Raw genomic sequence first — 16148 nt, 5'->3', positions numbered from 1 at the left:
ATCATAATTTGTTCTAATAATAGAATCATAAGGTACCTTCATTCTCTTTCTAGGAAAGCGTTCCATACCTTTCTTGAGAGGAAATTGATATTTAATATTACCTTCCTTCATATCAATAGTAGCACCAACGGTTCGAAGAAAAGGTCTTCCCAATATAATGGGGCAAGATGCATTGCATTCAATATCCAAGACAACAAAATCAACGGGGACAAGGTTATTGTTAACCATAATATGAACATTATCAACTTTCCCCAAAGGTTTCTTTTTAGCATTGTCAGCGAGGTTAACATCCAGATAACAATTTTTCAATGGTGGCAAGTCAAGCATATCATAGACTTTTTTAGGCATAACAGAAATACTTGCACCAAGATCACATAAAGCATTACAATCAAAATCTTTGATTCTCATTTTAATGATGGGCTCCCAACCATCCTCTAGCTTTCTAGGAATAGAAGTTTCAAGTTTTAGTTTCTCTTCTCTAGCTTTTATGAGAGCATTTGTAATATGTTTTGTGAAAGCCAAATTTATAGCGCTAGCATTGGGACTTTTAGCAAGTTTTTGCAAGAACTTTATAACTTCAGAGATATGGCAATCATCAAAATCTAAATCATTACAATCTAAAGCAATGGGATTATCATCCCCAAGGTTGGAAAAAATTTCAGCAGTTTTATCATAAGCAGTTTCAGCAGTTTTAGCGGTTTCAGGTAATTTTGCGCGCTTTGCACTAGGAGTAGAAGCTTTGCCAACACCAATTATTTTATCATGGATAGTAGGAGGTGCAGCAACATATGAATCATTAGCATTGCTAGTGGTGGTAATAGTCCAAACTTTAGCTACATTTTCCTTTTTAGCTAGTTTTTCATTTTCTTCTCTATCCCACCTAGCACGCAGTTCAGCCATTAATCTTATATTCTCATTAATTCTAACTTGGATGGCATTTGCTGTAGTAACAATTTTATTTTCAATATCCCTATTAGGCATAACTTTCGATTTCAAAAGATCAACATCAGAGGCAAGACTATCAACTCTAGAAACAAGAATATCAATTTTATTGAGCTTTTCCTCAACAGATTTGTTAAAAACAGTTTGTGTACTAATAAATTCTTTAAGCATGGCTTCAAGTCCAGGGGTGTATTCTTATTATTGTTGTAAGAATTCCCATAAGAATTAGCATAACCGTTACCATTATTATAAGGATATGGCCTATAGTTATTACTAGAATTGTTCCGATAAGCATTGTTGTTGAAATTATTATTTTTAATGAAGTTTACATCAACATGTTCTTCTTGGGCAACCAATGAAGCTAATGGAACATTATTAGGATCAACATTAGTCCTATCATTCGCAAGCATAGACATAATAGCATCAATCTTATCATTCAAGGAAGAGGATTCTTCAACAGAATTTACCTTCTTACCTTGTGGAGCTCTTTCCGTATGCCATTCAGAGTAATTAACCATCATATTATCAAGAAGCTTTGTAGCCTCACCAAGAGTGATGGACATAAAGGTACCTCCAGCAGCTGAATCCAATAAATTCCGCGAAGAAAAATTTAGTCCTGCATAGAAGGTTTGGATGATCATCCAAGTAGTCGAGTCCATGGGTTGGGCAATTTTTAACCAGAGATTTCATTCTTTCCCAAGCTTGAGCAACATGTTCATTATCCAATTGTTTAAAATTCATTATGCTACTCCTCAAAGATATAATTTTAGCAGGGGATAATATCTACCAATAAAAGCATCCTTGCATTTAGTCCATGAATCAATACTATTCTTAGGCAGGAGATAGCAACCAATCTTTAGCTCTTCCTCTTAATGAGAAAGGGAACAATTTTAATTTTATAATGTCACCATCTACATCTTTATACTTTTGCATTTCACATAGTTCAACAAAATTATTGAGATGGGCAGCAGCATCATCGAACTAACACCGGAAAATTGCTCTCTCATGACAAGATTAAGTAAAGCGAGGTTTAATTTCAAAGAATTCTGCTGTAGTAGCAGGTGGAGCAATAGGTGTGCATAAGAAATCATTATTATTTGTGGTTGTGAAGTCACACAACTTAGTATTTTCAGGGTTGGCCATTTTAGCAATAGTAAATAAAGCAAACTAGATAAAGTAAATGCAAGTAAACTAATTTTTTTGTGTTTTTGATATAGAGTGCAAGACAAGTAAATAAAGTAAAACTAGCAACTAATTTTTTTGTGTTTTGATATAATGCAGCAAACAAAGTAGTAAATAAAATAAAGCAAGACAAAAACAAAGTAAAGAGATTGAGAAGTGGAGACTCCCCTTGCAGCGTGTCTTGATCTCCACGCAACGGCGCCGAGAAAATATGCTTGATGGCGTGTATTTCACACGTTCGTTGGGCAACCCCAAGAGGAAGGTATGATGCGCACAGCAGCAAGTTTTCCCTTAGAAAGAAACCAAGGTTTATCGAACCAGGAGGAGCCAAGAAGCACGTTGAAGGTTGATGGCGGCGGGATGTAGTGCGGCGCAACACCGGAGATTCCGGCGCCAACGTGGAACCTGCACAACACAACCAAAGTACTTTGCCCCAACGAAACAGAGTGAGGTTGTCAATCTCACCGGCTTGCTGTAACAAAGGATTAACCGTATTGTGTGGAAGATGATTGTTTGCAGAGAAAACAGTAAAAACAAGTATTGCAGCAGATTTGTATTTCAGTATTAAAAGAATGGACCGGGGTCCACAGTTCACTAGAGGTGTCTCTCCCATAAGATAAAAGCATGTTGGGTGAACAAATTACAGTCGGGCAATTGACAAATAGAGAGGGCATAACAATGCACATACATGACATGATAAGTATAGTGAGATTTAATTGGGCATTACGACAAAGTACATAGACCGCCATCCAACTGCATCTATGCCTAAAAAGTCCACCTTCAGGTTATCATCCGAACCCCTCCAGTATTAAGTTGCTAAACAACAGACAATTGCATTAAGTATGGTGCGTAATGTAATCAACAACTACATCCTTGGACATAGCGCCAATGTTTTATCCCTAGTGGCAACAGCACAACACAACCTTAGAACTTTCTGTCACTGTCCCAGGTGTCAATGCAGGCATGAACCCACTATCGAGCATAAGTACTCCCTCTTGGAGTTAAAAGTAAAAACTTGGCCAGAGCCTCTACTAGAAACGGAGAGCATGCAAGATCATAAACAACACATGTATAATAACTTGATAATTAACATGACATAGTATTCTCTATCCATCGGATCCCGACAAACACAACATATAGAATTACGGATAGATGATCTTGATCATGTTAGGTAGCTCACAAGATCCAACAATGAAGCACAATGAGGAGAAGACAACCATCTAGCTACTGCTATGGACCCATAGTCCAGGGGTAGACTACTCACTCATCACTCCGGAGGCGACCATGGCGGCGTAGAGTCCTCCGGGAGATGATTCCCCTCTCCGGCAGGGTGCCGGAGGCGATCTCCTGGATCCCCCGAGATGGGATCGGCGGCGACGGCGTCTCAGTAAGGTTTTCCGTATCGTGGCTCTCGATGCGGGGGTTTCGTCACGGAGGCTTTAAGTAGGCGGAAGGGCAAGTCAAGAGGCGGCACGGGGGCCCACACCATAGGCCGGCGCGGCCGGGGGTGGGGCCGCGCCGCCCTAGGGGTTTGGCCACCCCGTGGCCCCTCTTCGTCTCGTCTTCGGACTTCGGAAGCTTCGTGGAAAAATAGGCCCCTGGGCTTTGATTTCGTCCAATTCCGAGAATATTTCCTTACTAGGATTTCTGAAACCAAAAACAGCGAAAACAACGAAGTCGGCACTTCGGCATCTTGTTAATAGGTTAGTTCCAGAAAATGCACGAATATGACATAAAGTGTGCATAAAACATGTAGGTATCATCAATAATATGGCATAGAACATAAGAAATTATCGATACGTCGGAGACGTATCAAGTCCCTGCACTCAACTTTGCATGCTTTGTTTCAGACGAAGTCGCTCCAACAAATGGTGGTTTCAAGGTCGACATCGATGAGTAGCTTGAGATTCTCAGGTGGTAGCCTAGAATCTATGGGCTGGGACGTCACCGTTATGCTCCTAGCCTCTTAGGCCTTTTGCTATCTTGCTATTTAAAATAGCATAACTTTGCTTTTGTTGATTGATGAAATATCAGGTTAGTGACCTCTGCTTGTAATACTTTGGGTTTTTTGCTCAGTTATGAGTTTGTTTTACTCTTTGAGTCATAGTCATTGTTACCGATTCTCACCCTGTAGGCCCTAGAGATCTAGGTTAGGCTTATGCCATATGGAGATCTGGGTTTGTCTAGCCCCAACCTCTGGGGTCGCCACAATCACCTAGGTCCCTGTGATTTATTTTTCTAACGCGCCGGTTAATCCGAGTCAGATGGAGTAGCTAGTTACTGTAACATCATACTCCCTCCGTTCTGAAATAGTCTACATTCTAGCCCCAAAATTTGTTCTTAAATACTCTACATTCTAGCTTTTAGTCAACAACAACACTAAACACGAAGTGGTTTTGCTATGTTCATTGGACGTTGTTATTTTCAATGTAGCTTGTATTGGTTGTTCATATATCTAAGTAGTACTAATAAATGCAATACTAGTTTGTCTCATTTTTTTAGGATGTAGACTAAATCAGAACGGAGGGAGTATTTCCTAAGATACAATGAGTCTACAAGCTAATTAATGAAGATATCTATGATACTATTTTGATGTTACCAACCACTATGAAGGTAGTAACATATCCATATTACTAGTCTATGTTACTTCCCACTATGACTAGTCTGAGGCAAACCAGGTGCATTAACACCTTTAATCACAGATGTTAATGCGCTTTGAGAAGTGTGCAAAAAAACTTAGGGAAAGCACCGGACCACTCCTCTTCTTGTACTACTTCACTTTCATTCTAGTACTTTACTTTGAATCAAAGATGCCCTTAATAGTAATGATAAAGATGCCCGCAAAAAAATACTAGTAGTAATGATAAAGATAGATAGAGACACCACATTCCAAATGCAAAAGAGGCACAAACAAACATAGCAAGTGCTATGCAGTAGGGAAGTATTAGAAGTCTGCCCTCTCTAAAAAAAAAGTGTACATATATTGCACGGAAAGAGAAAAAAGGATTCTGTCTTGGGAGGACAAAATGTCACGCAAGTGTCCAGCACTGAGAGAATTAATGTGAGCGAAGTATCAGGGGGTACGTGTAACACCAGCCACTGCTCCAGCACTGCATTGTCAAAATGGAAACAATATGTGAGCCAAACTTTTTTTTTTATCATTCTTGCAAAACTTCAGGGACCACCATCTTACCACAGAAAGCAACGGTCCTTGCTTGAATTTGTTGTGGAAGGCGAACGCAAGCGGCTTCACTCCTTCTCCAGGTCCTCTGATGAATCCACTAGACGTGCAAATAGGCATTTCATCAGAGCATGTCATCAGGGTTCAGGACAGAATCTTTATAATCGAGATGATGGGGCTAAATCAGAAGATTGGTGAACTTACACCAGTGAAACGGACACAAGCGGGGATCTTCTCACATCATACACAGCAAGAAGTCCATGATACGTTTCATTGCCATCTTTTAATGACACTGCCAGACGCTCTCCTGAAACATCCCATGCAGTTAGTAGTGCACTTGAAATATGGGAAAAATGGGACGCTGACTACTTGGAGGAAGCAAATATTAGAGTCCATAATTAGCGATACCGGCTCTTTGGTAGGTACGCTCGTTGGCCTCAGCTAATATTGGAACTGATCCGTCAATTTAGTACTATATTAGTTTAGTTAGAACTTGAAATACCAGCAGGTTGTGATTAACGAAAAAGCAGTTAGTAGGGAGGCCGTAACTTTGCATGTAACTAGGGAAAGAGAATCACCACTGGCCATGCATGGCCCGCGTTTCCTTTCATGGACCTGCCTTAATCTCAAGCTCTGGATCATCAATCCGCGGCCACGACTTGTCTCAGCGGACAATCAGTTCATCTTCTTCCCGCGCTCTTTTTCATCAAAAAATTGAACAGTTATGAAACCTCATCTTCTTCCCGCCATAGCACTTCCCCATCTCTCAAAATTCAAATCTCCAACCTTGGCCTTCTGCCTTTCCTGTAATTTAAATAAAAAGTAGCAATATATATATGGCATTCGAAGACGGATCTAGAGATACTAATTTAAATACTTCTACATTTCCTGTAAATTAGTCAAATTTTAATAAGTTCAACTTAATACAAAAGATAGAAGTATAATTATTGAGGGACCCGATGGAGGGAGGATGTGCTTCGGAAAATACGGGGAGAATGGGACGCTGACTACTTGGAGGAAGCAATTATTAGAGTCCATATTTAGTGCTACTGGCACTTTGGTAGGCACGCACATTGGCTTCAGCTAATATTGGAACCAATCCGTCATTTAGTATAGTTTAGTTGGAACCTGGAATACCAACAGGACGTGATTAGCGAAAAAGCAGTTAGTAGGGAGCCCGTAATTAGGGAAAGAGAATCACCACCGGCCATGCATGCCTACAAGTTGTATTCCCACAGAGACAAGGGTTTAACTTGTCAATGCATACAAGTTGTAGACTAGGGTTTCGCGAAAAGTAGAGAGCAAGTAGATCTCGAAGGTTCAGCCGAAAAAGTTACTCAACTATGAAAACTAGGGTTTGTGTTGACAATGATTCGATCCTTTATTTCTCCCTCGGCTCCCCTTTATATAGGAGGTGGAGCCGAGGCTTTCGTCTCGCTCAAGTTACAAAGTCCGGGAGGTTACACGAGTCCTTCCCGTATTATTACAAGACTCTATTCCTAGTCTATCTCTACTTTCCATATCGACGCTTGTTGGGCTTCCGGGCTTCATAAACTGCGGGTCGTGGACCTCCAGCCATCCTCAGTTACTTTATTCGGCAGGCCCATTCGGAATGCCTATGTCACCAGCGATTTCTTTAATGGACCTACCTAATCTCACGCTTCGGGTAATCAATCCGCGGCCACGACTCATCTCAGCGGACGATCACATCGTTGAGGCAACAAATTCATCTTATTCCCGCCCACTTTTTCCTCAAAAAATTGAACAGTTCTGAAACCTATCATCTTCCCGCCATAGCACTTCGCCATCTCTCAAAATTCAAATCTCTAACCTTGGCCTTTCTTCCTATATATACGAGGAGGGGTGAAATATACACGTGCGTCGCATGTGACTTAGACTTTGCCTCTTGCTCAGAGAGGAGCGGACGGGAGGGAGAGGGAGAGGGAGAGGAAGAAAGGTCACTATAAGATAGGTAGATTGGGTGCGGTGGCGTGCATGACTAGAGGCATTTTTTGCGGCTGAAGCGGATGGAGGTTTCAGCAGGCACGGTGTGGTCGATTCGATCCTATCCTCCCTCGACCTAGCAGTACAACAGGTATGTATCATGCGTAGGATCTTTGCCATCCTTTTTTATTGCAGGAGTAGAATAGAGATCTACCGTCAGATAGATAGATAGATTGGCTGCGGCTGAAGCGGATGGAGGTTTGAGCAGGCACGATGTGGTCGATTCGATCCTATCCTACCCTCCATCAATACATCAGGTACGTATGATGCATGGCTTCTTATGACATGCGTAGGATCTTTGCTATCATTTTTTATTGGACGAGTTGATCTGTAAGAATAGAAACCTACCGGTCAGGTCTCTATGCATCTTTAGATCTGTTTTTTTTTTTTTACTTTGGCCAATCTCTGTTTTTTTAGATCTGTTTTTTTTTCGAGTTGATATTTAGATCTGTTTTTTTTTTTGTACTTTACCGGTCATATCTCTATGCATCTTTAGAATAGGTAATCCGACACCGTCGATGTTTTCATCCCTGGCTGTCCGATCGCAAGAAGATGATCTCGGGGATCCAGCATGTAAATTAGTCGTCCCTATTGTAGCTAGCTTCCCTTTGTCTGGCACGTTGTGGAGCACGACCAAATCGTCGAGTTGCTGTTGTTGATTTTAGGGGTTATGGCACGTTCACAACAGAAACAACATAATGGAGGATTTTTTTTTGTAAGAGTGGCACTTGGATTTGAATGGGCCGAGATATATTTGCTGAGCCGTGCAGGAACTTTGGTGTGAAATAAAGTACTAGTTGAACCCTTGGCATGCATGCCAAATTGTCAGTTGTCCGGTTCCAATCGTGATAGTTCCCTAAAGAGATTCTTACAACTGACATCAACAGTTCAACACGAGACACAAGATAGTCGTAGGCCCTATCATTCTAGTTCTGGTACTAGTGATCTAGAGCAAGATCATAGGACGTGAAGGAGTAAGGAGCTAGTTGCACGTGCATCTCCTTCGCAGCATTCAGCAGCTTGCTTCTAACCGGCACGACACATATTTGCAAGATTGTTAATGATTCAGAATTCTGAAGCGTTAGGAATCTTAATGTCTGCCGTTACGTAGAAGCTATTGCAAGCGGCCTTCTGGGAGGGGGCCACCGCCCCCTCCCCCCAGTAAGATATGTCCATTGATCGTGGTGTTATGTATATGAGGTATTGAAAAGATTTGTGATGCCTTACAAAATGACATTTGACAAAGATAAACTTGATAACATAATCAGAAGAGGGGGAAGCAATCACCTCAACGAATATGCCGAAGAGAGTCGGTGGAATTGGCGGACGAATTTTGAACAGGAACTTAGTAACTTACTGCATGATAGTACGGACATTATTGATTACAATGCAAATTTGAATGAGGATCTATTTTTTAAGAGTAAAGTCGTCATTGTAGTTGCCTAACATAAGGATCTTATTGATTCAGATGAGTCAATGTCCTATTGAATTAGCAGCTATGGCATAACTAAACATAACAAACCTTTGAGTAAAGATCATTGGCTATCTATGTTGCTCATTTTATACACAACCCAACAATAATAGATAATAAACAAAGGTTACACTATATAGTATGGAGTTAGAGGCAAAATTGCATATGCAAGTAATATTTGACAAAACAAGTGGTTAGAGACAAGTGGATGCACATGACTTCAAATTCAGAAAAAAATATCACTTTTATACTTCAATATAATCTTTATCGAACTCGTGGATTCCTCCTTGTGGATCACCTTTAGGTGATTCAGGAAAGCAACCTTCAGAGTTCTCAAAAAGAAAGAGATCGATGGATTAGGTCAACTCCTCCTGTGGTGGTATTTCAGTTTTCCTAACTTTATTTTCTTTCACAAACATAACACAGCTGGTCCGATCTGGAAACGTATATGCTTGTACGTGCATGCATTCTTCCTTTCCTAATTTTTGTATGTGCATGCTTTTTACATCAAAAATTGTAGCTCATGCAAATCTCAGCACGTAGGCAACTAACAATTCTTCAAAACAAAACTCCATACAGGCAGCTTTTAGGAGGTAAGTGAAAAGAGAATCAACATGTGTTTTGATGGTTAGAAGAGGCGTGTTTTACTCCTTGATGTTTTATTCAAAATTTGGTGGATTAGTTTTTAGTAGGAAACGATGTTTCTGTTGATATCGATGTATCTATGCTGACTTCACCAATCTTAAAACTTGCCAAATTAGTTTCTCAAACTCAGCATCTCGGATCAGAGGTGCTAATAGAGATAGGGTATATGTTTGTGCATTCATAAGGGGTGAGTGGTATATTACGTAGTTGTGCCATGTTTCACACAAATAAAAGGTGGTGTAAGGCGGACAATCTTTTACAATTTACAATCCAAAAAATATCATGTGTTAGTCCAATAGTTGTTCAACATGTGAATCAGATCGACCGACGCCCACAAGCAAATAGGATCGGTCATTTGATCAAATTGGATTTATCAATCGATCAAGCATCATAGCCATCTCAGAGGTGAGATAAAATAATATTGCGTATGAGACTGCGACGTTCCACGGATTACATAGAAAAATGAGGACCATGCAGCAACCCCTCTTAGACCTAAAAATTTATGATTACATTTCATCTATTCTATTTTTCAAGAGCCATTTTTCATTTATCAACCCATTGCAACGAACAGGTATTGTGCTAGTAAAGATAAAAATAGATAGACAACGCATTCCAAATGCAAAAGGGGCACAAACAAACATAGCAAGTGCTGTTCAGTAGGGAAGTATTAGAAGTCTGTCCTCTCTAAAAGGAAGTGTACACATTGCAGGGAAAGAGAAAATTAGTCTTGGAGGACAGAATGTCACGCAAGTGTCCAGCACTAAGAGAATTAATGTGAGCGAAGTATCAGGGGGTATGTGCAACACCAGCCACTGCTCCAGCACTGCATTGTCAAAATGAAAACAATATGTCAGCCAAACTATAAAAAAATCCTTCTTGCAAAACTTCAGGGACCACCATCTTACCACAGAAAGCAACGGCCCTTGCTTGAATTTGTTGTGGAAGGCGAACGCAAGCGGCTTCACTCCTTCTCCAGGTCCTCTGATGAATCCACTAGACGTGCAAATAGGCATTTCATCAGAGCATGTCATCAGGGTTCAGGATAGAATCTTCATAATCGAGATAATGGGGCTAAATCAGAAGATTGATGAACTTACACCAGTGAAACGGACACAAGCGGGGATCTTCTCACATCATACACAGCAAGAAGTCCATGATACGTTTCATTGCCATCTTTGAATGACACTGCCAGACGCTCTCCTGAAGCATCCCATGCTAATTTCTCTATGCCTCGACTAGAAAAAGTTAAAAGAATAAATTAATGCATTGAAGCCAGCCACAACCAGGCAGTACTTCTGGGTTGCAACACTTGGACTGTTCAAATATATCAAACGTATATGTATACTAAATGAAATAAATGGTGTAAATGTCAGATTTCTTTATAAAGTAGATCTGGGTAGTTAAACAGTAAAGCTGTTTATCTTGGTTAGGGAAAGCTTGTGTGTTCTAACGAGCAATATGCTAGATTTCATGAATGACAACCAAGCTAGAAAAGATGAAAGCAAACTGAATTGATAAAACTTGTTACTTCAGAAATAAAACCAACAAAACCACAATTGAGGTTAGTTGAAGTATCACCAGTTGAAATTAGCAAGCAAGACAACGGTTAAATAAGTTGCATGAGGTCCACATGAGATAGTATAGAATGGTAGTGCCTCCTTTTGTTACCTAACAATCAGAGAGGAAATTTCTGGAAGTTCCACTGGTAGGAGATGGGCATCTGGAGTTAAAGGAACACGACATAACTTATCAGGATTCAGGAAATGATCACAATAGCATAGCTCGAACTAAAAGGATGCAGTGATGACAATATACCTAAAGATGGTGGCTTTGATGAGAAGTGAACTGAACCTAGTGTGGTCGAGTTAGAAAAGGATAACAATGCAACACGGCCTTCTGGGTCCCAATTTGCCCCCTGACATGAAGCAAACAAGAGTCAATAAACATCACAGCTCAAAAAAAAAAAAAAAAAAAAAAAACAGTACCACCACATTTAATCCACTATACTGTTTTGAAGGGCTGTAGGTGAAACCAGATATATTGGCTGTAAGTGGCTATGTTGGCATAGCCTAGAAATACTCAGATCAAAATTCAAACTGAACTAACAGAGAAACCGATAATTGCGGAAGAAAATAACCATGTGTGTTACGTATCCCACTACGTGGCAACGTGTGCACTCTAAAAAGATTAAATTGCTTTCAGCGACCTACAACACATTAATAACAAAGAGACTGCATTTGCTACCCGCATGGGTAGCTACACACCCATGCACTATACCAATATGCAAGCCATATTAACTTGTTTTAGCTCGGTTTTCTAGTACAACGTGAAATTCTAGTGTACAAAAGTGGTTTCCGAATTTTGATATAAATAATTTTTTATCAAAGTCAACTCACCAACGTATTTTGCGTTGACTTTTTGAATACTGAGTTGACTTTGACAAAAAAAAGTTCAAATCAAAATTCGGAAATCACTTTTGTACACTAGAATTCCATGTTCTACTAGGAAACCGAGCTAAAACAAGTTAATATGACTTGCATATTGGTATAAGGCATGGGTGTGTAGCTACCCATGCGGGTAGCGGGCTTCATCCCTAATAACAAAATATAGTAAATCCCAACAAACAAATGGTGCAAAGTTATCAGACGTACAATATTTACAAGTCCAGAAAACAAATAGTTAACAATCATGCTAAACATATTAGCTTTCAATATAAGTCTGTCTACACCATTATGGACTCGGGAATAACATCATTTTTCATAATCACGCTAAACAAATTAAATTTCAAGATAAACTCACTACACCATATGGACTCAGGAATAAATCTATACACATAAATATCCATTTGCAACAGACCCCAGATAACTTTTTTATCTTATAAATACAAATATATGCATCATGCAATGAGTTGTCCTTCGATTTCAGAACTTAGAAGAACTATGCTATGCTAACATTTAAAATACTATAGTAGCAATATATAGTACATGGGAACCAATAATGTTGACTGTCAAGTGTTCAGAGCGCAGTTGTTTAGAAACAAAAATACTACTTACAGTAACATATCCGTTGGATGAAGACCAGGGTTCTGAGGTCCATGTGTTGGTTTCCCATAAGTGAAAAGTTCCATCACTGACAAAAAAAAAAGAATTATATAATTCATAAAAATAATTAGTAATAAAGATGGGAATAAATTTATCCATACAATTTAGCAGTTAAAAAGTAATCTCCACTAGGTGACCACCGCACCAATGATATACTACTTAATCCGCGTCGAATAGGAGTTCCCAACCCTACAGCAAAATAAATATGTGCATTAATTAATTAATAAAAAGTTCTGTATGAGACAGGATTGGATGTGTAAATATAGAAGAAACAGATATACCTTGAGAAACATCCCAAATCGTGAACGACTGACCATTACAAGAGGCCGAGGCAAGGTATGTGGAGATATGTCAAGGGAAATTGTATAAAGCCATTTATAGTTTGTATATTTAAGCCAGACATAGTGTAAACGTTTTTGTTAGGATGCGTCGTGAATGTTAATCTAAATTTATATATTTGTCTTTGTTGCCAAATCTGGAAAAGTGGAATTTCACATGTTGCCTGCAGTTCTTTCGAACTTCTCTTAGTTTTCAAATAAGCGAAATAAAACAAACAGTAACCTTGAATAGATGCCAACCTACAAATAAATAAAGGATATCTTCCATCCGGCTTCCAACAAAGTGCACTAACTAGCTCAGTAGAAGAACCGCGGAGAACATCCACCAGAATCCACTGACCAGTACAACCTCTAGGGAAGGCACCAAAGGAAGAAGAGGTGACACCAGATTTCACGGATGGAACATTCCCAGGATATGATGCTGACCAGAGGCATATGCCTCCCCTAGAAGGAAAATTGTCAATAAGTATATTGTGGCAGCAATAATTAAGAAATGACCAAGAACTGTTCCGTTATCAGGTGACACTAAAGCATACTAGTCCATACTTGCAGCCAACTGCAATCATCTTCCCACTATTTGGCCTCCATTCGATAGCTTTAACTTCCTTTTGATGTTCACTAGTTAGAATGCAAGATTCTTTACTATCTGTTTAGAAAAATCAGCAGTCATGGGCTTTAACAAAGTCGATAAACAAAATAGTTCAAAAACCAGGAATGGTATCCATCTATTGATATAAGAAAGTAGGTAAATCTCACCTGAATCCTCAAAGTCGTGGACTGTAACCTGATCCTTCCCAGATACAAATGCTAAACAGTGCTTGTGTGGATTCCAGCTTACTTTCTGGGTATCAAATTCTTCTAGCAGTTTTGGCTGGTTAACAAGAACGTCCTTTGTTAGTATGGTTGTCATGAATTTAAGCAACCATAATGAAGGAACTATGCAACAACAGCAAATTAAGAATGCTTTTAATAGATATAAGCTTGAGGGTTCAATTTTGATGACATTGAATAAAGCCAAGAATGGAGCAATTATGTTAGAAAAGTAGGAAAATCATGCACAGAGACACGGTCATTAGTTTCATGATACAACATGATAAGCTTTCAAGCTGAATTGGATAGTTTGATGGACTCGACACTGTCATCATACTAAGGTTCAGTTTTCAGCTGCTGAACTGCGCTGTGATTACTTGATAATCTGCTGCAGAAAATTAGCCATTCAAATATGCACAAACGCTTCATATAAACGCTAAAATAGGCAAACACTAGTTTCGCAAGCGGGGTTATCATAATCCATCGCAATACCAAGCCATCCCACAGCTTTTGGAACCTCTAGACCAAATTATGCAAGCTTAGCAGTGAGACACAGGAACGGGGGCAACTTGCATGCGACCGAGTTAGTAGCTGACCAGAATAAAATCCCACACCACCCTCTTTTCCCATACAGACAAATGGCTACTTCTTGAGATAACACCCCGTGAAGACGTGGTATACTGGAAGAATCGCTCGACCATATCGATCATCGCCGATATTTTCTTCTTTGGACAGGAAAACGTACAGAGAAAACAGTATCAACCACAACAGAACGCAAGAAATTCAGAGAACTCACATCGCAGGAAGGGAAGAGCATTTGCTTGAGGGACTCGGCTACGGTGGACACCAAGCTTGCTCTGGGGACGCTCTCGGCGGGCTCGGCGTCGTCTGGAGCAACAGGAGCCTCATTCTTTGTCAGGAGATCATCCGGCTGGAATGGAATCGGGCTGAACACCATCCCCTGCAATAGTAATAACAACAGTGCGCGTGTATGAGATACACCCGCGGGTCAGATTAGAGCGGCTAGGACTCTGAATCCTCTGCAGGAAAGATGGAGTCTTGGAGTCGAGGTGGAGAGGGGCTTACCAGGACATCGCCGTAGGCCTCCTTGGCGCGGTCCTCCGACAGGGAGTCCGCCACGACTGCGAGATGAGACCAAATGCGCGACCGGTTAGCGGGGGTGGGCAGGAGCGAGGGGGGAGGGGTTGCGGGTGCGTACCGAGGTCGCGGTTGATCTCGCAGACGGTGACGCCGCCCGGCGGAGGGAAGCTCGGCATCGTCGCGGCCGGCGGGAGGGCGGCTGTGGCTCCCTCGCCTAGGGTTGGGTGGGGCCTTGGGGGCTCGGCTTGCCAATCCGAAATAGGGTCTGAATTTACTTAAGCGGATAAGATAATCGAGGAACGCGGCGGCGTTGGCGGCGAGCGGCGGCGAGCGGGGCGGCGGGTGGTGGTGGCTGAGACTGGCCGGGAGTAGGGAAGAAGAGGACTAGAGGAGACCTTGCTTGACTGAAAAATTGATAAACCCTTGCGGCCACCGAGCGAGGCGGACGGACGGTACGGATGCGGCTTCCACCTCAATCCAACGGCTGAGAGGCGTCGCGCGCGAGCCCTACTGCTTATTTTTTCTTAGATCAACAGGGGTCACACCCCCACCTCCATCTATCTACACTACTTATAAAAAAGAAGGAAGGTGTTCCCTATTCTGCCTACCGCGCACTACGACTAACTTTCGTCGTTCTCGTCCTACTACCGTCCCGCGCCGCTCGGCGCACAAATGGGCCAAGCCCAACAAATCACTCTCACGCTCCCCTAAAAAAAAGTCAACTCGCATTCCCTGGCCTTGTCTTCTCCCCACTCTCCTCACCTGATCCTAGACCTAGGTCCGTTCCCCGCCGGCCGCCGCATCGTGGAGTCGGGAAGAGCGTGGAGACGCACACCGCGGAACTGGAGGAGGCCGTGGGCGGTGATATCCATAGGCTCCACATGGGCACGTCGTCCTCCAAGGGATTCGTGGACACTGCGGCGTCTCCTCCCGCCGATTCCTCCTCCGTGGGTTCAATGATCGCCGCCTCCATGCGCTGAAGCTCTGCGATGAGACCGAATCTGCGGCCCACGATGCTGCGGCCGGAATATCTCTTAGAGGCGGAGCAGGTCGGGGCAAACCCTGAGGGAGATGGGATCCCGCGCCGGGAGAGGGACCAGCAGTGGGCGCTGCACTGCATCGTCGCCTCCCTCCCTTGCCGCGCTCCACTGCATAGCCGCCTACTCCTCTCTCCGCCGTTGTAACCACCGGTTCCCCTAACCGCATGATCTCCGTGTGATCGAAAGTGAAGAACTGTTTATAGCATCCAGGATTCCGAGAAAACGAGTGTGGGAGTGGGGGGCTCCGATCTCGTCATCCATCGCATCCATTGTCTTCAAGATGATCGGCATCAGTGTTTGCAAGTGCGGCCTCCGCGCAGGTAACACACGTAT

General features: G+C 41.8%; 1 protein-coding gene and 1 long non-coding RNA gene across 2 annotated transcripts; both read right to left on the bottom strand.

Annotated features, from left to right (window-relative positions):
* Positions 1–5212: 5212 nt before the first annotated feature.
* Positions 5213–5589, bottom strand: LOC124652156. The gene is made up of 3 exons (XR_006987606.1): positions 5510–5589; positions 5318–5405; positions 5213–5234 (listed from the first exon to the last, which is right to left on the bottom strand). It is a non-coding gene; the product is annotated as an uncharacterized LOC124652156 (long non-coding RNA).
* A 4356-nt stretch (positions 5590–9945) lies between these two features.
* Positions 9946–14957, bottom strand: LOC124653597 (aladin-like). The gene is made up of 14 exons (XM_047192660.1): positions 14894–14957; positions 14761–14816; positions 14471–14635; positions 13621–13735; positions 13411–13510; positions 13126–13308; positions 12808–12866; positions 12628–12715; positions 12479–12554; positions 11241–11340; positions 11094–11145; positions 10523–10660; positions 10331–10418; positions 9946–10248 (listed from the first exon to the last, which is right to left on the bottom strand). The coding sequence occupies exons 1-14, from the start codon at positions 14949–14951 to the stop codon at positions 10195–10197; spliced, it is 1332 nt and encodes a 443-aa protein (XP_047048616.1). The 5' UTR covers positions 14952–14957; the 3' UTR covers positions 9946–10194.
* Positions 14958–16148: the final 1191 nt, after the last annotated feature.

This window comes from Lolium rigidum, chromosome 5, assembly GCF_022539505.1.
Source record: "Lolium rigidum isolate FL_2022 chromosome 5, APGP_CSIRO_Lrig_0.1, whole genome shotgun sequence".
Classification (NCBI taxonomy): domain Eukaryota; kingdom Viridiplantae; phylum Streptophyta; class Magnoliopsida; order Poales; family Poaceae; genus Lolium; species Lolium rigidum.
The sequence above is the reverse complement of the archived record's forward strand: the minus strand, read 5'-3'. Positions and strand labels throughout refer to the sequence as shown.